Source organism: Scyliorhinus canicula, chromosome 27, assembly GCF_902713615.1.
Source record: "Scyliorhinus canicula chromosome 27, sScyCan1.1, whole genome shotgun sequence".
In the NCBI taxonomy this organism is placed as follows: domain Eukaryota; kingdom Metazoa; phylum Chordata; class Chondrichthyes; order Carcharhiniformes; family Scyliorhinidae; genus Scyliorhinus; species Scyliorhinus canicula.
Window position 1 is genome coordinate 6,167,935 of NC_052172.1, and position 20,968 is coordinate 6,188,902.

Here is a 20,968-nt window from a genome sequence, read left to right on the forward strand (position 1 = left end):
ACTTGTCGCGAGGTCACGTTTATTACAAGCATCAGTTTTGGCACTTTCCAACCAAATATGCAAATATATTTGATCTCTTTCACTTTATTCATTTCTCAGCCGTGTAAGTATTCTGCATAGGGTTACATAGATTACCGGGGCTAAGCGACGGTGAAAAATGTATCCCTGTTTTGTGACGATACAAAGTCAGGGGGGGGGGGGGGAATGCAAACTGTGAGCAGGACTCAAAGAAATGACCAAGAGACATTGACGGGTTAATTGAGCCGGAAGTGTGGCAGATGGGAATGCAATGCTGGAAAGTGAATTTGTTCATCTTGGTTGTAGTAATTTAAAAAAACGTCACATTTTAAAACGCGACGATTTCCAAATTATGTTCAGTAAGACATGTGTCTACCCCCGCGAAGAGCACAAACACTTAGTGATTGGGGTACAATAAACAAGTAGAAAGGCAAATAGAATAGTGGTCTTTACTGTACGGGGACGGAGTACACAAATAACTCTGACCTGCTCCACATATATTCGGCTTTGGGGCTACCATACCATTGCGACTGCCTACCGGTTTGGTGTCCACAGACAAAGAACTATTTTCGGCAGAGTAGAGAAGGTTGCCTGGATTCGGGGTTCGGATAACAGAGCTTTACTGTGATGCGAGGAGGAATAACTTGGAGTTATACTCTATTGTGTTTAGAAGAATTACAGGTGATTTTGATGACGCTCATGCAGTCCTGAAGAGATTTGACAGGTTGGGAACTTCGAGATAGTGTTTACTCTGGCTGGGAAAGTAGGCTAGAACAAGGGCCGCCGACTGGGGATAAGGGGCGATCAATGAGGGCTGAGATGAGGAGACCTTTCATCATAGACAGGTTAGTGAATTCTGTAAATCAGTGAATTGCGGATCCCGCACTTCTGAGTATCTTCAAGGCTCTGATGGATAGATGTTTGAATAATGGGGAAACCAAGACATTTGCCGAGGGGACGGGAACATTTTTTGACATTCGTGCAAATGGTGTCAATGTGTGGCACTAGGATATTGATTAGACTGAACGAACATTCTTTGACGTCTGGACAATATTCAGTCAATGGGTTTGATCATCGTCGGAGTTGCGTTTATACTGATCGATTGATATTCAATTGGTTCAGCAATAGGTTGACTGTTCAATTGTTTTATATTTAATAATCCAGGCAGGGTTAACCAGAAATCGTTTGCACGTGTTTGTATGAACGGCTGACGATTTATTACAGATAGCCGAAATGGTCTTGATCTGTGTTGTAAGATTCCATGAAACCGCTTGATTTTTTTTGTTTAGATCCAACGCAAGGACTACAGCCTCGACAACGTTCACCCGCACTGGTGGTAGCAGAGGGCAATCAGGCTTCAATGAACTGCTACGAGCAGGAATCCACTCCTCAATCCATGCTCTGGTATCGCCAATCAGCTGGCCAGGGGCTCACTTTGATCGGGTACATGCAGTATGGAGGACAAGCCCATTATGAGGAGAAAGACCAAACTGGTTATAAAATAACCGGTGACGGCGACAGAAATTCTGATTTGGTGCTCCAGCAAGCTGCACCCGCGGACACGGCGGTGTATTTCTGTGCAACTAGTGCTGCACAGCGGTCCCGTCTGGCGCAGTGCTTCGTCAAAAACCCCACTTCTAAAAACGTGAAGGGAGATAGAACTTCTATTCCGTCAGTGAACTTCGCTGCCTCAACGCGCCTGCTGCACCTGCATACAATGAAGCGTTCCCTCAGTGCTGACCCAATAAGATGTACAAATATAATAATCTTTATTAGTGTCACAAGTAGGCTTACATTAACACTGCAATGAAGTTACTGTGAAAATCCCCTAGTCACCAGATTCCGGCTCCTGGTCGGGTGCACGGAAGGATAATTCAGAATGTCCAATTCACCTAACAAGTACCTCTTTCGGGACTTGTGGGAGGAAACCGGAGTGCCCGGAGGAAACCCACGCAGACACGGGGAGAACGTGCAATCTCTGGACAGACCGTGACCCAAGCCGGGAATCATATCCGGGAACCTGGCGCTGTGAAGCAACAGTGCTACCAACAGTACTACCGCTGCCCTATCGTGGAGATCGTGGATTGTGGAAATTTAAAATAAAAATAGAAGTTGCTGGAAATACTCAGCAGGTGTGGCACCATCTGTTACGAGAGGAACTGGGTTAACATTTCAGGTCAATGGTCCTTGAACTGTAACATTACCGTTAACTCTTGTTCCTTTTCCACAGATCAAGCCAATAAAAACCTCACAAGAAATTACTCAAGTGACCTGTGTAATTGTGGTAATGTAGTCGCATTTTAGGACAGAGGAAAGTCCTAAAGTGCAGCAATGAGAGAAATGACCAGTTTATCTGTTTTTAATTTACATTGTTTGGATATGAACAAACATGCATTATACCCAGCTGGCTCCCAGTAGGAGCGGAAAGATCGCTCACAGCCCCCCGCTGGAACACAAAACGTTTCACACGAAAGATAATGAAGTGTTCCATCAGTATTAACCCTCAGGCATAGACATGTTTCCTCAATATTGATTCTCAGGCAGATAAATGTTCCCTCAATACGTTGACGTTCAGACAATGAAGTGTTTATTCAGTATTGAATAAAACTGAAACAAACGAAACTGAAGTGTTCCTTCAGCGTTGAGCCCCCGACACTTAAGTGTTCCCTCAATATTGACGCTCCTACAATGAAGCATTCCCTCAGTACTGACCCTCAGACAATTATGTGTTACCTCAGTATTGACGTGCAAGCAATGAGGTGCTCCCTCAGTATTGAGTCGCAGAAAGTGAAGTTTTCCCTCAGTATTGATCCTCACACACTGAAGTGTTCCTTCGATATTGAGGTAGAGACAATAAACTGTTCCCTCAGTACTAACCATCAAACAATGAGGTACTCCCTCAGTTGTGAGCCGCAGAAAGTGGTGTTCCCTTAGTGTTGACTCTGAGACAATGATGTTCTCCCTCAGGATTGAACCTCAGACAATGAAGTGTTAAGTCAGTACTGAACATGAGAAAATAAAGTTTTCCATCAATATCAACTCTCAGACAACGACGTGGTCCCTCAGCATTGATCCTCAGGCAATGAATGCTCCCTCAGTTTTAACCCTCAGACAATGAAGTATTCCCTCAGCATTAACCCTCAGACAATGATATATCAATACTGGTTCACTCAGTATTGATCACCAGACCAAATGAATGTTCTCTCAGTTTTGACCCTCAGACAATGAAGTGCTCCCTCATTATTGACTCTCAGACAATGAAGCCTTCCCTCAGCATTAAGCCTCAACTAATGAAGTGTTCCCGCATATTGAACTCAGACAGTGAATTGCCCCTTCAGCGTTCAACCTCAGGCACTGAAATGTTGTCTCAGTTCTGACCCTCAGAAAATTAATGTTCTCTCAGTTTTAACGCTGAGACAACGTACTTGTCTCTCGGAGAAACATAGAGGAAATAGGAGCAGCTGGAGACCATTCGGCCCTTGAAGGCGGCTCTGCCATTCATTATGATCATGGCCGATCATCCAACTCAATAACATAACGCCGTTTTCTCCCATATCCTTTGATCCCCTTCGCCCTAAGTGCTAAATCTAACTTTTTCTTGAAACCATACAACGTTTTGGACTCAACAACTTCATGTGGTAGCGAATTCCACAGGCCGACCATTCTCTGACTGAAGATATATCTCCTAATTTCTGTCCTAAATGGTCGACCCTGTATCCTCAGAGTGTTCCCCTGGTTCTGGACACACCCACAATCGGGAACATCCTTTCTGCATCTTCCCTGGCCAATCCTGTTCGAAGTTTTAATAGGTTTCCTCATTCATCTGAACTCTAGCGAATACAATCCTAACTGATTCAATGACTCCGCGTACGTCAGTCCTGCCATCCCAGGAATCCGTCTGGTAAACCTTCGCTGCATTCCCTCTATAGCTAGAACATCCTTCCTCAGATACGGAGACCGAAATTACACACAGTATTTAAGGTGTGGCCTCACCAAGGCCCGGTATATTTGCAGCAAAACACCCCTGCTCCTGTACTCGAATTCTCTCGCAATGAAGGCCAGCATACCATTTGCCTTTTTTACTGCCTGCTGCACCTACACGCTTACCTTCAGTGACTGGTGTATGAGTACACCTAGGTCCCATTGCACGTTTCCCTCTCCTAATTTATGGCCATTCAGATAATAGTTTGCATTCTTCTTTTTGCTACCAAAGTGGATAACCTCACATTTATCCACATTATACTGCATCTGCCATTCATTTGCCCACTCACTCAAATTGTCCCAATCACTCTCAAGGATCTCTGCATCTACCTCAAACTCAACCCCCCCCCCCCACCCAACTTCGTATCGTCTGAAATTTTAGAGATATGCCATCTTGTTTCCTCATCTAAATCATTAATATATTTTGTGAATAGCTGGGATCTTAGCACCAATCCCTGCGGTACACCAGAAGTCACTGACCTCCAATTTGAACAAGACCCGTTAATTCCTACTCTTCGTTTCTGTCTGCCAACCAGTTTCCTACCCATCGCAATACACTACCCCCAATTCCATGCATTTTGATTTTAAACACTAATGATTTATGTGGGACTTTGTAAAAAGTCTTCAGAAAGTCCAATTATACCATATTCATGGGCTCTTTACTCGTTACATCCTCGAAGAATTCCAGTAGATTTGCAAGCATGATTTCCCCTTTATAAATCCATGATGACTTTGTCCGATTCTGCCACTGTTTTCTAAGTGCTCTGCTATAAAATCGTTGATATTGGATTTTAGAATTTCCCCCATTGGTCTATAAATCCCTGATTTCTCTCGCCATCCCTTTTTAAATAGTGGAGTTCCATTAGCCACCCTCCAATCTGAAGGAACTGTTCCATAGTGAAATGAAAATGAAAATCGCTTATTGTCATGAGTAGCCTTCAATGAAGTTACTGTGAAAAGCCCCTAGTCGCCACATTCCGGCGCCTGTCCGGGGAGGCTGGTACGGGAATCCAAGTCTATAGAATCCTAGAAGATGATCACAAATGCATCCTCTATATTTCAAGCCACCTTGTTCGGTACCATGGGATGTAGATTATTGGGCTCTCGCGATTTATCAGCATTTTACCGCTCAGTATTGATCCTTAAACGCTGAACTGCTCCAGCAGCATTGAACCTCGGGCAACTACGTGTTCCCTCGGTTCTGATCCTCAGATAATGAAATGTTCCATCAGTACTGACCCTCAGGCCCCTAGTAATTGACTCTTGCACCCTGCCAATGAGCTTCTGCCTATTCACTCTGTCCATACCTCTCATAATTCTGTGGACTTCTGTCAGGTTGCCCGTCAACTTCCATCTTTTCAGTGAGAATAAACCGAGTTTATCTAACCTCTCCTCATAGCTAATACCCTCCATACCAGACCACATCCTAGTAAACTTCTTCTGTACCCTCTCCAGAGCCTCCAAATCCTTCTGGTAGTGTGGCGACTAGAATTGAACATTATATTCCAAGCGTGGCATAACTAATGTAGGACCTTTACACCCAGATCCCTCTGCTTAGCAATTCTCTTCAGGGTTCTGCCACCTTTTTCCCATCTTCCAAATGCATTGCCTCACCTTTGTCCGGATTATGTTCCATCTGCTAGCTCTCTGCACCAGTCTCTAACCAATCTATATCCTGCTCTATCCTCTGACTGTCCTCATCATTATCAGTTACCATTCGGCCCATTTAGTTTACATTGACTCTCTGACACTACTGGGACCCACTCCCTTGCACTTTCCCTGTCATCCCACCTAAACCTTTGGACAATAAAGGGCAATTGATCTTGGCCAATCCACCCAACCTGCACATCTTTAGATTGTAGGAGGAATACTGCGCACCCGGAAGAACCCCCGCAAACTGCACAGTGATAGTCACCCAAGGCCGGAATGGAACCCAGGTCACTGACTCTGTGAGGTAGCAGTGGCACAATATCGCCTTACCTTCCTCCTATTAGTCATTCCTTAAAATCTACCCCTTTCGTTATGCTTTCGGTCTGTCGGCCTCACATCTCCCACATGATTGGGGTCCTTGCTTTCTTTAATAATGCTCCTTTGAATTTCCTTGGGTCATCCTATTTCATTAAAGGTGTTCTATAGCTCGATAAATGTGAACGATTGATTTGGCATTCAATATATTTGAATTACTGTTCTGGTGTTTATGTTACACACGAGGCCGCCCTCCTGTCTCCTCCTTGGCTCCTGCTAACTCACCATCCCTTTCTGCCTCACAGGCTTTTGCAATAATCTTCAGATACATCTGTGATATTCCCAATTGCTGAAGGGAAAATCTGGGCGAAGTCTGCAAAGAGCTGACTGGCCACCCAGTTTGCACCATAGTTCGGGGTTGAATTTGCGCCCTTCTAACTCATATATCATGGTCTGCCCAATTTGAGGGAAAGGGGTAAATTGATATAGAACATCAAACATATCGTGCAGAAGGAGGCCACCCGGCCCATCGAGTCTGCACGACACACTTAAGCCCTCACTTCCACCCTATCTCCATAACCCAATAACCCCTCCTAAACTTTTTGGACGCTTTGGGCAATTGATCATGGCCAATCCACTTAACCTGAACATCATTGGACTGTGGGAGATAACCGGAGCACCCGGAAGAAATCCACGCAGACAGACAGAGAACGTGCAGACTCCTCACAGCGAACGTGCAGGCGCCGTACAGAACGTGCACACTCCGCGCAGCATGGACAATATTCTGATTGGTCTTTCGCACAGACGGCAAATGCGAAGATCCAATGCGGCTGGGATGGGAGATTGACGCACTTCCCTTTCTAAAGTGACGCATTAACGCTGCCCCAACGTGACAAGTTCCTCAGCCAAAACTGTCAGAAGCGGCGCTGCAGCTGGAGATTGAATCCTGAGTCAACCCGCGATGTCTTTCCAATTTCTCGTCCTCATTGTTTTCCTTCTGCTGCCATGTAAGCCGGGGAATTAATGGAATCGCTACAGGTCAACACGTGTGATTATCATGTAACGGTTGTAACCCACATTTAAAACCTGATCCACATCAAAGGATCAACATAAAATCGTATCAGTAAACAATTGACAAATGATGAACAGATCGAAATAAAGCGATTTTTGTTTGAAGCAGTTGTTTGTGATGTCGAAGGGCGGTAGAAGCAAATTCTAAAGTGGTTTATAAAAATAAACTTGTGTCGGCGACAAGGAACAAAAATTGCAAACTGTGGGGCTGACGAGCTGGAATGGGTCACATTTTGTCTCAACGTTAATGCAGCAGTGACCCGGTGTGACTTTCACATATTAATGGCCGAAATCTTTTTTCAGGTGCTTTCTCGAAGGATGTGGTCCATCAGTGGCCGGTTACAGTCGCCGTGAAGGAAGGTGGGGCTGCCCAACTGAACTGTGAGCAGAAGGGAACTATCCGCACTACCATGCTCTGGTACCGGCAGCGCCCCGGGGAGGGGCTCACTCTCATCGGGTTCACGGTGACCGGGAGCCAAGCGAACTACGAAGCCGATTTTAACGCCGGATATACCATTGCCCAAAATGCGGACGGTAGCAATTCGGAGCTGCGTTTGGATAGCGCCAGAGGGTCAGACACGGCGGTTTATTATTGTGTAGCTACCGATGGAGCACAGAGCTTCAGAACAGGTCTGCTCCCTAACAAAAACCCCCAGCGACCAAAAATCCATCCCCATCCGTTTAGTCGGAAGTTATTGTGTGTCATGGATCCCCAGGTTGTCAGCCACACTGCTGGGAGGCGGAAGAGTGACTAGACTGCGGCTTGTTGGGATCTCTCACTGACACTATGGGGCAAAGGACAGATAACTGAGGAGAGGGGCGTGAATACGACTCAAATGAGGGGAGGGCGTGTCAATCATTTTCATAGAATTTACAGTGTAGGTGGAGGCCATCCGACCTATCCAGTCTGCACCGCCCCTTGGAAAGAGCACCCTCCACCCTATCCCCGTAATCCAGTAATGCCACCCGACCTCTTTGAACTCTAAGGACAGTTTAGCACGGCCAATCCACTTAACCTGCACATCTTTGGACTGTGGGAGGAAACCGGAGCACCAAGAGGACACCCACGCAGACACGGGGAGAACGTGCAGTCTCCACACAGACAGTGACCCAAGCGGGGAATCAAAACTGGGACCATAGAGCTGCAAAGAAACTGTGCTAACCATTGTGCTTCCGGGCCGCCCTTTCTGTGTGGTTCTGACCTCCAATCAGCCGAGAAAGGGGAGGAGTTGGGACGGGGATGGGGAGGGGCCTTCCACGGTGCCCTCCGCGAACACCAGCAACTTCTTTTGGCCACTATCTTTGTTCTGTCAGAAAAATTGTCCGCAGTAAACTCGGTCCCTCCATTCACAGAACTTGCAAACTATTCAAGCCCCAGCTCTGTCCACGTGACACTGCCTTTTTCCACAATCTGCCCAAGCTGACACAATTACCCCGGCGCTGTGTGAAGTCAGGAACGCCGATGTGAGGGCCTGCAGGGATGAGAATGTTGGCTCTCAGGGCGCTGAATCACTGCGGCACTCGGCAGCCCAGCCATGCAGAGAAATGTAGAACCAGTCCAGGACCTCCCTGATACTCGGAACGGAAGGTCTCAGGATTCGCAAACCGATCATCGTACACTTGAACAGACATTGCATTTCTCTGTCTGCAATTAGAATGTCGATTATGCCATTTCTCCTCACCCAGTTCTTGCTGAACCTAATTTCCAGGGGTATTGTCAGGAGGCACAGGAAGCATTCTGTACACAAAGTGTAATGGAGACCTCGACCTCTCCCCCCCCCAAAAGCTGCTGTGTGTGTGTGTGTGTGGTATTGGGGAGGGGGTAAATCCGAATTCTTGAAATACGTCAAAGAAGGCGGGTATTTAACTCATCGTTTCCGTTCTAGCTGTGGAATAACTGATCACAACTTTTATCTATAATTTAGCAAAACGTCGACTCCATCGTTACATTAAACTCGAGTCATTGGACTCGAAACGTTAGCTATTTTCTCCCCCTACAGATGCTGCCAGACCTGCTGAGATTTTCCAGCATTTTTTCTTCCGTTTCAGCTTCCAGCATCCGCAGTAATTTCCTTTGGTCCATCGTTACATGTTGAGCTTGATGTGTCTTAATAATCTAAGCCTAATTTCTGGTTTCAGGCGCTTCCTGGGGCCATGCAATGCAGCAAAGCCGATGGGCTGCTGAACGAGCAGGCACTGGACTGGAGTCACCGGCAGAAGAGTTCGGAAAGCAGGCTGTAATGTCATCAGTCCGCCTGGGGTAGCGCTGTGGGAAACGGAGCTCCTCATTTTAGCAGGTGAAGCCCAGTGAATTCAGGGAATTTCGGAAGGAGGCTGTTATAATAAAATTATGGTGAATGGGAAGCGAGCAAGAAGAAGGCGAGAGTTTAACCGACAGCCGTGGCAGCTGGCTTCTGCGCAGTTGGTCTCCTGACTGGCGGTTCAGAGTTACAGAGGTCTGTAGCACAGAAAACGCCCATCGGCCCATTGCATCTGTACCGGTCAGAAACGACCACTTAACTATCCTAATCCCATTTCCAGCAGCTGGTCCACAGTCTTTTATACGTTGACATCGCAAGTGCACAACTGAAGACTTCTTGAATGTAATGAGGGTTTCTCCCTTCACCTGCCTTTCAGGCAGCGAGTTCCGGACTCCCACCTCCCTCTGGGTGAAATCCTCACATTCCCGCTACACTTCCTTAAATCTATACCCCCTGCTCATTGATCCATCCATCAAGGGGACATATATCTTCCTGTCTCCTCTATCTGTGCCCCTCATAATTTTATATATTGCAATCATGTCCCCCCTCAGTCTCCTGTGCTCCAAGGAAATCACCCCAGTCTATCCAATCTCTCTTCACAGCGAAAACTCTCCAGCCCATGCCACATACTGATAACTCTCCTCTGGACCCTTTCTAGTGCGATTGCATCTCTCCTATAACGTGGATTCCATAACTGCACACAGTACTCTAGTTTTGGGCGAACCAACGTCGATACAGTTCCAGCATAACCTCCCTGCTCTTAAACTCTTTCCTTCCGTTAAGAAAGGTAAACATGCTGCGTGTCTTCGAAACACTGTATCCACCTGCTCTGCTATCTTAAGGAATGAAAATGAAATGAAATGAAAATCGCTTATTGTCACGAGTAGGCTTCAATGAAGATACTGTGAAAATCCCCTAGTCGCCACATTCCGGCGCCTGTCCGGGGAGGCTGGTACGGGAATCGGACTGTGCTGCTGGCCTGCTTGGTCTGCTTTAAAAGCCAGCGATTTAGCCTGGTGAGCTAAACCAGCCCCTAAACAAGGACCCTCTGACGACGCTTGGAGCTTTCCATGATCCTGACATTTATCTTGTTGGTCCTGCCCACATCCGTCACCTCACATTTATCTGGATTCAATCGATCAAAATCGGTGGGGTGGGGTGACTTGTGGGATTGTTCGGTTGATGGGTGGGCTGGGGGTGAGGGGAGTGGGGTGAGTGGGTTGGAGATGGGTGGTTGGGAGTGGAGAGCAATGATAGCTCGGTGAATTGCTTAGATCAATGCATAGGGGGATCCATATAAGGACATGGGGGAGAGAGAGGAACACAAGGTGCTGCTCATGGGGTGAGATGAGGAAAATTATGTGGAGACTGGTGGAGTCGGTCTGACTGTGGCTAAATGGAGCGATTTTGCAATGTGCATTTAATGTAACTGTGCATGACACATGTGAGTATCTGGGAAAGGGGCCCATCAGAGTGTGGGTCTATTTCAAATATGTCTTCCCACAAACATAGAACGCCAGGAGGCCATTCGGCCCATCGAATCGGCACCGAACCTTCGAAAGACCACCCCACCAAGGGTCCAGTCCCGAACCCTATTCCCGCAACTGCACCCGAAGGGGCGCAGGGTACATGTCCAGACCTATACATCGTTCGTCTGTGACTGAGAGAAAAAATACATTAGCCACCAGGTCGGAATCGGACCCGAGTCCCTAGCGCTGTGAGGCAGCAGAGGTAACCACTATACCACCGTGCCGCCACTTGAAGCGCCCTTCCTAAGCGATTACACTGGGAAAATCATGGATAGATCTCTTTGCTCACTGTCACTTGGATTATGTTGCATCTCCATTGAATATTGTGGGATGACACAGTTCTTCATGTCTTATCCATCGTAGACCAACTGAAGCAGATTTGTGAATTCACCTGGTGTGTTTGAAGGAAGACAGAAAGACCGGAGAAACTCAGCCGTTTCGGCCGCATCGATAGAGATAAACTGCTGAGTCAAAGACTGTCCCCGAAGAGGCGCCGGAATGTGGCGACTCGGGGATTTTCGCAGTAACTTCATTGCAGTGATAATTTAAGCCTACTTGTGGTAATAAAGATTATTATTAACATTAAAAATATTCTTCTTAAGAATTTTAGTTAAAACCAGCAGCTGAGCTGACAGATGACACGTTCCTGGCACAGTGTTTGCAATTTTCGCCAGGCCGCTGCTTTATTCGCAGGCTGGTGCAAGAGACGAAACGAGCGAACAACTTTCTCACAGATTGATGCATTGTGATGTTTAATATGTGGGAACTCATTTCCCCAGGGCCAGGGGGAACACTGTGTCCATTTGCGGCCGGGTGTCAGGGAGGGAATTCGTTACAATGGAGCAAGAGAGGAGGCTGCGCAGTGATGTGGAGGGATGTAGCTGGGGGGAGGGGAGGGGACGGTGTCTGAGGGATTGGCAATTCGAGTATTAGTGGGCGGGACTCAGAGTGAGTGGAGTGCTGCTGTCAATCAAACTGAAAGGCAACTCTATAAACGGCCAAGTGCTGCCAAGGGGACCGGTGGTCGAAATCAAGGTCTGGTCGGTTTCTCCGGTGCGTACTGCTAATCAGAATGCATTTAACGCGATTTTTGGTGCCTGCCCTTCTGTTGCACGGTGAGCTTCCCTCGGTATTTACTTTTTCGCAGTTTGGCGCCGAATTTGAGAACCCTCTGATTTTTAATCCCACCATTTTCCTCCCATTGGCAGGTGTAGCAGGCGGGACAGTAGATCAAAGTCCAGCTGTCATCTCCGAATCCCAGAATTCCCCCCTCAAAATCCTCTGTTCCGCAAAGGGTTCCTTCGGCTCCGAGTTTACCTGGTACCGCCAGCTGGAAAATGGGGAGCTCTTGTTGCTCTTCCACTCGCCCAACACTAACACGGTCGATCCGAATAAGGAGGTGGACGGCTTTACCGCCTCCCGGAGCGACGCCTCTACTTTCCATCTGCAGGCGTCCAGCCTGCGAGCGAACCACACTGGGGTGTATTACTGTGCCTGGAGACTCCACAGTGACACGAGGAACAGGATGAGTGCAACAAAAACCCGGTGCGGCAGAAGAAGGGTTACCAGCACTGAACCAGTCACCGCAGTGCTGTGTGTTACACTCAATAAACACACCGATCCCGAGATGGCTGCCACCCCGCTCTGGACTTTGTTGCTCATGGCAACGGATAAGGTGTAGCTGGCCTCTGAGGTGTCAGTGACCGCACTGTAACGGCTCGGGGTGTCCACCTTTGGGACGTAGCTCCTTACTCTCTTCAATAACACAGCTTGTCGGTGTCGACTCTGGGTCGCTCTGCTTTCATACCACTCTCTCACTTTATCCCTCTGTCTCTATCCATCTATCCATCTATCTATCTATCTATCTATCTATCTATCTATCTATCTATCTATCTATCTATCTATCTATCTATCTATCTATCTATCTATCGATCTATCGATCTATCGATCTATCGATCTATCGATCTATCTATCTCTCTATCTCTCTCTCTCTCTCTCTCTCTCTCTCTCTATCTATCTATCTATCTATCTATCTATCTATCTATCTATCGATCTATCGATCTATCTATCTATCTATCTATCTATCTATCTATCTATCTATCTATCTATCTATCTATCTATCTATCTATCTATCTATCTATCTATCTATCTATCTATCTATCTATCTCTCTATCTCTCTCTCTCTCTCTCTCTCTATCTATCTATCTATCTATCTATCTATCTATCTATCTATCTATCTATCTATCTATCTATCTATCTATCTATCTATCTATCTATCTATCTATCGATCTATCGATCTATCTATCTATCTATCTATCTATCTATCTATCTATCTATCTATCTATCTATCTATCTATCTATCTATCTCTCTATCTCTCTCTCTCTCTCTCTCTCTCTCTCTCTATCTATCTATCTATCTATCTATCTATCTATCTATCTATCTATCTATCTATCTATCTATCTATCTATCTATCTATCGATCTCCATACGGGGCACGGTCGCACAGTGGTTAGCACTGTTGCTTTACAGCGGCAGCGATTGATTCCCGGCTGTGGTCGCTGTCTGTGCGGACTCTGTGCGTTCTCCTCGTGTCTGTGTGGGTTTCCTCCGGGTGCTCCGGTTTCCTCCCACAAGTCCCGAAAGCCGTGCTGTTAGGTGAATTGAATATTCCGAATTCTTCCTCAGTGTACCCGAACAGACAACGGAATCTAGCGACCAGGGGATGTTCACAGTAACTTCATTGCAGTGTTAATGTAAGCCGACTTGTCACAATAAAGATCATTGTGATTATAAAGAAAATCTGTAATATTTTAGTTGAATCAGGAGCTGACAGCGGACAATTTCCCGGTGCAATATTTAAAATTTTCTCCAGGCCGCTGCTTCATTCGCGGTCCAGTGCAAGAGCCGGAACGAGCGACACTTTCTCACAAATTGAGTCATTGTGATGTTTAATATCTGGGAACTCATTTCCCCAGCGGCTGGGGGAGCAATGTACCGAATTGCGGCCGGTTGTCAGAGAGGATGGGGAGGAGATGTGTTGCAATGGAGCAAGGGAGGAGGCTGCTCAATAATGTGATCGGTTGGAGGTGGGGGGAGGGTTGGGGACTGTGTCTGAGGGATTGGCAATTCGAGTATTAGTGGGAGGAGCTTAGAGTGAGTGGGGTGCAGCTGTCAATCAAAGTGAAAGGCAACTCTATAAACGGCGAAAAGTTCCCAAGGGAGCGGCTGTTTGAAATCAAGGTCTGGTCGATTTCTCCCGTGCAAACTGTTAATCAGAATGCATTTAATGCGATTTTTGGTGCCTGCCATTCTGTTGCACAGTGAGTTTCCCTCGGTATTTACTTTTTGGCATTTTGGCTCCGAATTTCAACGGCCCCTGATTTTTAACCCCAGCATTTTCTTCCCAATTCACAGGTGTAGCAGGCGGGACAGTTGATCAAAGTCCAGCTGTCATCTCAGAATCTCAGAATTCCGCCCTCAAAATCCTCTGTTCCGCCAAGGGTTCCTTCAGCTCCGAGTTTACCTGGTACCGCCAGCTGGCAAATGGAGAGCTCTTGTTGCTCTTCTACTCGCCCAACACTAACACGGTCGATCCGAATAAGGAGGTGGACGGCTTTATCGCCTCCAGGAGCGACGACTCTACTTTCCACCTGCAGGCGCCCAGCCTGCGAGCGAACCACACTGGGGTGTATTACTGTGCCTGGAGACTCCACAGTGACACGAGGAAGAGGATGAGTGCAACAAAAACCTGGTGCGGCAGAGAAGGGTATTCAGGACCGAACCAGTCACTGCGGTGCTGGGTGTTACACTGGGGGGTGGTGGGGGAGGGTACTCTGAAGATTACCTCACCAAATGTGAGAGCCAATGGAGAGGTTAAGAGAAGTCCCCTCCCTTCCCATGATGCAATATTGAAGGTAGTAATCAATATTGCCAGTTCTAAATCGCACGCTCTGCCCAGAACATTGAGTTATTGAACTCTCAGTGAATCCATCCAATAAACACAAGGATCCCGAGATGGCTGCATCCCCACTCTCGATTTTGTGCTCATGGCAACGGATAAGGTGGAGCTGGCCTCTGAGGTGTCAGTGACCGCACTGTAACGGCTCGGGGTGTCCTCCTTTGGGACGTAGCTCCTTACTCTCTTCAATAACACAGCTTGTCAGTGTCTACTCTGGGTCGCTCTGTTTTGATACCACTCTGTCTTTATCTCTCTATCTCTATCTATCTTTCCATTGATCGCTGTCTGTCTCACTGTCTCCACTTGCCTCTTTCTTTTTCTCGCTCTTTCTCACTTTTTCCACATTTGCGAATGTGAAGACTACCCACACATTTTCTCTCTCACTGTCTCAGTATCTGTTCCCCTCTCGATCTCTTTGTCGCCCACACGTTTTTCTTTCTCTCTGCGTCTCCCTGTGACACTCTGTTTCCTTGCCCGTCTCAACCTCTCTTCCCTCTTTTCCCGAACGCTGGTGATGCGCGTGCAAACTATCCCTGGGTTTATATTTTCCCCTCCTTCACTCTTTTGCAGATGTGGCGCCCGTGCTGATCCAACAGACACCAGCTCACATATCCACTTCCCGGGAACTCCGGTCAGCATCGATACATTAACACAAAATCAGATGCTGACAACTATTTCTATTGCTATCGATGGCATCCAAATCGTGAGCCTCAGAACCTTTTCTATTCCACCTACCGCGACATGGTTAATCCTGCCGATGAGGTGGACGGTTTTACTGCCAGCAGGCCCGCCAACACTCACTTTTACCTGAATTCCTTCGTGCTGCGGGCCACTCACTCGGGCGTGTATTACTGCGCCTGGAGTTTACACAGTGACTCACAGAGATGGAGGAACTCAACAAAACCCCCAAAGGGTACATGAAATATCTATCTATCTATCTATCTATCTATCTATCTATCTATCTATCTATCTATCTATCTATCTATCTATCTATCTATCTATCTATCTATCTATCTATCTATCTATCTATCTATCTATCTATCTGTCTATCTGTCTATCTGTCTATCTGTCTATCTGTCTATCTGTCTGTCTGTCTGTCTGTCTGTCTGTCTGTCTGTCTGTCTGTCTGTCTATCTATCTATCTATCTATCTATCTCTCTATCTCTCTATCTCTCTATCTTTCTGTCTGTCTATCTGTCTATCTGTCTATCTATCTATCTATCTATCTATCTATCTATCTATCTATCTATCTATCTATCTATCTATCTATCTATCTATCTATCTATCTATCTATCTATCTATCTATCTATCTATCTATCTATCTATCTATCTATCTATCTATCTATCTATCTATCTATCTATCTATCTATCTATCTATCTATCTATCTATCTATTTATCTATCTATCTATCTATCTATTTATATTGAGCTTAGGAGCCGTGAGGTTATGCTGCAACTGTACAGGACCCTGGTGAGACCACATTTGGAGTATTGTGTGCAGTTCTTGTCTCCTCATTATAGGAAGAATGTGGAAGCATTGGAAAGGGTGCAAAGGAGATTTACCTGGATGCTGCCTGATTGGAGGGTAGGTCTTATGCGGAAAGGTTGAGGGAGGTAGGTCTTTTCTCATTTGAGCGGAGGAGGATAAGAGGCGACTTAATAGAGGTTGAGAAGATGATGAGGGGGATAGATAGAGTGGACGTTCAGAGGCTATTTCCTCGGGTGGATGAAGCTGCTACAAGGGGGCATAACTATAAGGTTCGGGTTGGGAGACACAGGAGGGTTGTCCTGAGGTTCTTTACTGAGAGAGTGGTTAGAGTGTGGAATGGACTGCCTGCCGTAATAGTGGAGTCGGACACTTTAGGAACTTTCAAGTGGTTATTGGATAGGCGCATGGAGCACACCAGAATGACAGGGAATGGGATAGCTTGTTCTTGGTTTCGGACAAAGCTCGGCACAACATGGAGGGCCGAAGGGCCTGTTCTGTGCTGTACTGTTGTATGTTCTCTGACTTACACCCCTTCATCCGCACTTTGGTTATGTATGCCCTAATACACTCGCCAGACAAAAATCATAGATCTCACGCTGAACTTTTCAATTGACGTCACCTTCTCTCTCCTTTTGGGAGGCGAGAAGCCCAGGTTTTCATTTCCTCTTATGTGAACAATGTCTTCCTGACATCACCTCTTTCTGATACTAATTTATGGTCTACTCTGCTTGCTCTGGACCCTCCTCCCCAACTCCTTTCTGGAATATCAGGTTTTGATCACACCTTCGATACTCAATAGATTATGAATATTGGAAGTCGCTAACAATATTAAGAGGAATATGTTGTCGTCCATCCCAGGGCAACTCACACATGCCTTTCGTGTGACAATATACATAGTTCCCAACCACCACAGGCAACTCCTGGGAGGCAAACACCCAAATAAAATCCCAGGCAAATGTGGGGTTAAGACTCTCATAAATTCTCTCCACTCAGGAGAGGAATTCAGAATAAAAATTCCTCAGGAGACGAATCTGTCACAATTATTTTGTAAATTGTAAGTCTCCGTTTCATCCAGAAGCATTTCCTGTGCCTACCGGTAGAATGTCACACTTTTCCAAATTCAGCACCATTTGCCAGTCAGGTTCAGAGACAACCCGGACATATCAGATCCACCTGCGAGATGGAGCATAGTTTACCGGAATGGCCCTCGCTCTTCTGCAGATTTGCTGACTGTCATCCCAACCACTCACACCCAGATCATTGACTGTGTTATGTTACCTCGTTACAATTTTGCTTACCTTTTCAGAAAATGCAAGAACATTTATAAGACACGAAGACTTTATATGGAGCCATGTTGTGTACCCTAATAAATCCCCTTCTATCCAAATAATCTTTTACTACATGCTTAATAAGTCTCTCGGGCATCTTTCCCATTACTGACAGCGCGTTAATGGGATTATATTCATCAGGGTCTGTCTTGCCTCCTTTTTCAATGGTGGGGCCTAAATTGGCCTCTTTCCAGTCTGCAGTGAAGCAAGCCATAACAAAATGGATCGAGGCACGAACACAACACATCCCCATTTTCCTAAGGCCACGTGTGCACAGCATCCGGAAGGGACGCTCCATCTATTCTCAGGTTCTTAAGTTTTCTAAAACAATATTTTTATATGTAATTTAACGGTATTCCGTGTGCTCATCGTTATTCATTTCCAACAATCGAACATCATATTCAAATATGAATGTTAGTGCAAAGTATTGATTGACTACAGCTGATATGCCCTGTGCACACCTTGTAATCTTTTTAAAACAGTCTTCAATTGCTCAGCAGTCTTTGAGAGTTTTCCCACGAAACCCTTGGTATGTGTCAATAAATTGAAGGTGCATTCGGAGTGCAAGTTGTTCTTGTTCCTTCTCCAAAACTGACATTTCTTCACTACACCACAGGAGGGCGCTGTCGTCTAACAAATGACAGCCGTTTTAGTGTATAACACGCACAACTGTCACCGCGCGAGTTCCTTTCCATGCATGAGGTGTACATCAGTTCAGTTTGTTTTAAGCAATGTAACCACTGGAGGAGCGGAAAGGTAGGAGAGATAAAGAGATGAAATGCGAGAAAACTAGAGAAATAGCTCGACAGTTATGAAGTAGGGTGGAGGGAGGAGTATAAATGTAGGTAAATGCAAAGGCACATTCAAAAATAGAGAAAGATACATTGCATGAAAAGATGGAAATGCAGGAATGATACATATGAGCAAAGACGGAGGGGTGAAGAAATGGAGATAGACACAGTCAGACAGACAAGCAGACAGACAGACAAACTCACTCACACATAGAGTGAGATTGTGTACGTGAAGAAAGATTTTTGACTCTTTTATTTAGGGGCTATATCTTACTTTAACGACATACTCACTTGACATAGACTCTCCCAGCATCAGAAGAGGCATCGATCTCTGTTTCTTTTCTACCCAACATCGAACGAATGGGCTGAGTCCCTAGATCTGTTCCAAATCTGTCCTGTTTAGCACAATAGCACTGCTGGGCAACACGGTTGAGCTTATCCTCAATGTCAAGATGGGTCTACAAACCCACACGACTGTGCAGTGGTCAGTCGTGCCAATAATGTCACTGCCATGTTGATCTGCGGCAGGTAGACTGGCGAGGACGAGGTGAAGAGATTCAGCCCATTCTTGTTAGTTCCCTCACCACCTGCCTCAGACAAAGAACACAGAACAAAGAACAATACAGCACAGGAACAGGCTCTCCGGCCCTCGAAGCCTGTACCGGTCATGATACCAACCTTGACCAAAACACTCAGCACTTTCTTGTGCCATATCCCTCTATACCCATGCTATCCATGTATTTGTCAAGATACCTTTTGAATGCCGTTAATGTGTCTGCTTCCACTACCTCCCCTGGAATCGCGTTCCAGTCACTTACCACCCTCTGTGTAAAAAAAACTGTCTCGCACACCTCTTCTAAACTTTACCCCACGGATCTTAAACGCATGCCCCTGGTGACTGACCCCTCCACTTTGGGAAAGGGCACCTGGCCACCCACTCTATCCATGAGCCTCATGATATTGTAGACCTCTATCAGGTCACGGCCCAACCTTCGTCGTTCGAATGAAAACAGCCCGGGTCTATTCAGCCTCACCACGTAGCTAACACCCTCCAGACCAGACAACCACTGGTAGACATCATCTGCACCCTCTCGGAAGCCTCCACATCCTTCTGTGTGCAATTGTGTGCAAGTGCGTCCTCACCAAGATTCTATACAACTGTAGCATGACTTGCCAGTTTTTATACTCGATGCCCTGTCCAATGAAGGCAAACATTGCGTATGATTTATTGACTACCTTGTCCATTTGTGTTGCCACTTTCAAAGGTCTGTGGACCTGCATGCCCAGATTTCTCTGACTCTCTGAGCAGTGGCGATACCAAGCCACTCTTGGTGATGTGCACTGATGTTCCCCAGCCGACGACAATCCTGCTGTCTGAGGAATACAGACAGAGGGATAGGTAGAGGGAAAGTCAGATGGCGTGTGAGAGAGGCAGACAGAGAGAGAGATAGAGCGAGCGAGAGCGAGAGAGAGGAAAATAATGGAGCGCAACAAGGAAGAAGGACTCTGACAGACACAGAGAAAGAGACAACAAAGGAAGAGAAAGAATGCGAGACAATGACAGCGACGAGAGGCAGAGTGAGAGACAGGGGAGGGAGAAAGAGAGAGGTCTAGAGGTATATGGACAATGAGAAAGATGAGTGAACAGAAAACGTGAGTAGGAGAGAGGACGAGAGCTGCTTTAAGAAATAGGTCGAGATCTATATCAATCTCGGGCAGCACGGTAGCACAAGTGGATAACACTGACTTCACAACGCCAGAGTCCCAGGTTCGATTCCCGGCTGAGTCACTGTCTTTGCTGAGTCTGCACGTTCTCCCCATGTCTGCGTGGGTTTCCTCCGGGTGCTCCGGTTTCCTCCCACGGTCCAAAGACGTACAGGTTAGGTGGATTGGCCATGATAAATTGTCCTTAGTGACAAAAAAGGTTAGGAGGGGTTAATGGGTTACGGGGGTAGGGTGGAAGTGAGGGCTTAAGTAGGTCGGTGCAGACTCGATTTGTCGAATGGCCTCCTTCTGCACTGTATGTTCTATATAGATAACGGACAGAAATAGAACCAGAGAAAAATAGAGACCGAGAAATGCAGAAACAATATAAAGTGTAAGTAACCAGAGAGGTAGCCTCAGGGGAGTCAGAACGAGCGAAAGAGAACGAGAGAGTCCCGGGATTGGAAAAAAAAACATAGAGAGTGAGAGTGTGCTTGTAAGAGAGAGAGAGAGAAAGAGACACGGAGAGACAGAGAGCTAAATTGCGGAACTGTAATTGATCTAAATTTGATTCTAGAAGTTAAGAGGTGGATTTGTTCATATTGCAACATTGTCTTTGTCCCCTCTCCTGTTCTGTCACCGCACTCTTAATAAACCTGCTGCTTTCAAAATTGTATCAAATCCTCTGGTGTTGAATCTGCTTCTTGTTGAATCTGCTTCCAACATCGTTTCAGACAGCAGGTTCCAGAGCAATAGCGGCTGCATTAAAAATATTTCTTCCCATTTCCTCTGTTATTTAAACCAATTCACTTAAATCTGTTCTCACTTGTCAATATTTCTCCAGGTGGAATGCTTCAAAAATATCCATCGTTGG

The 20,968-nt window shown here is 46.3% G+C and overlaps 1 gene segment (V, D, J or C); it reads left to right on the forward strand.

The window, feature by feature from the left end:
• LOC119957688 lies at positions 1–9,276 on the forward strand. The segment is given in 4 exon segments: positions 1–103; positions 1,308–1,663; positions 2,249–2,302; positions 9,175–9,276. Coding segments are annotated over 4 exon segments (558 nt in total).
• The last annotated feature ends 11,692 nt before the right edge of the window (positions 9,277–20,968 follow it).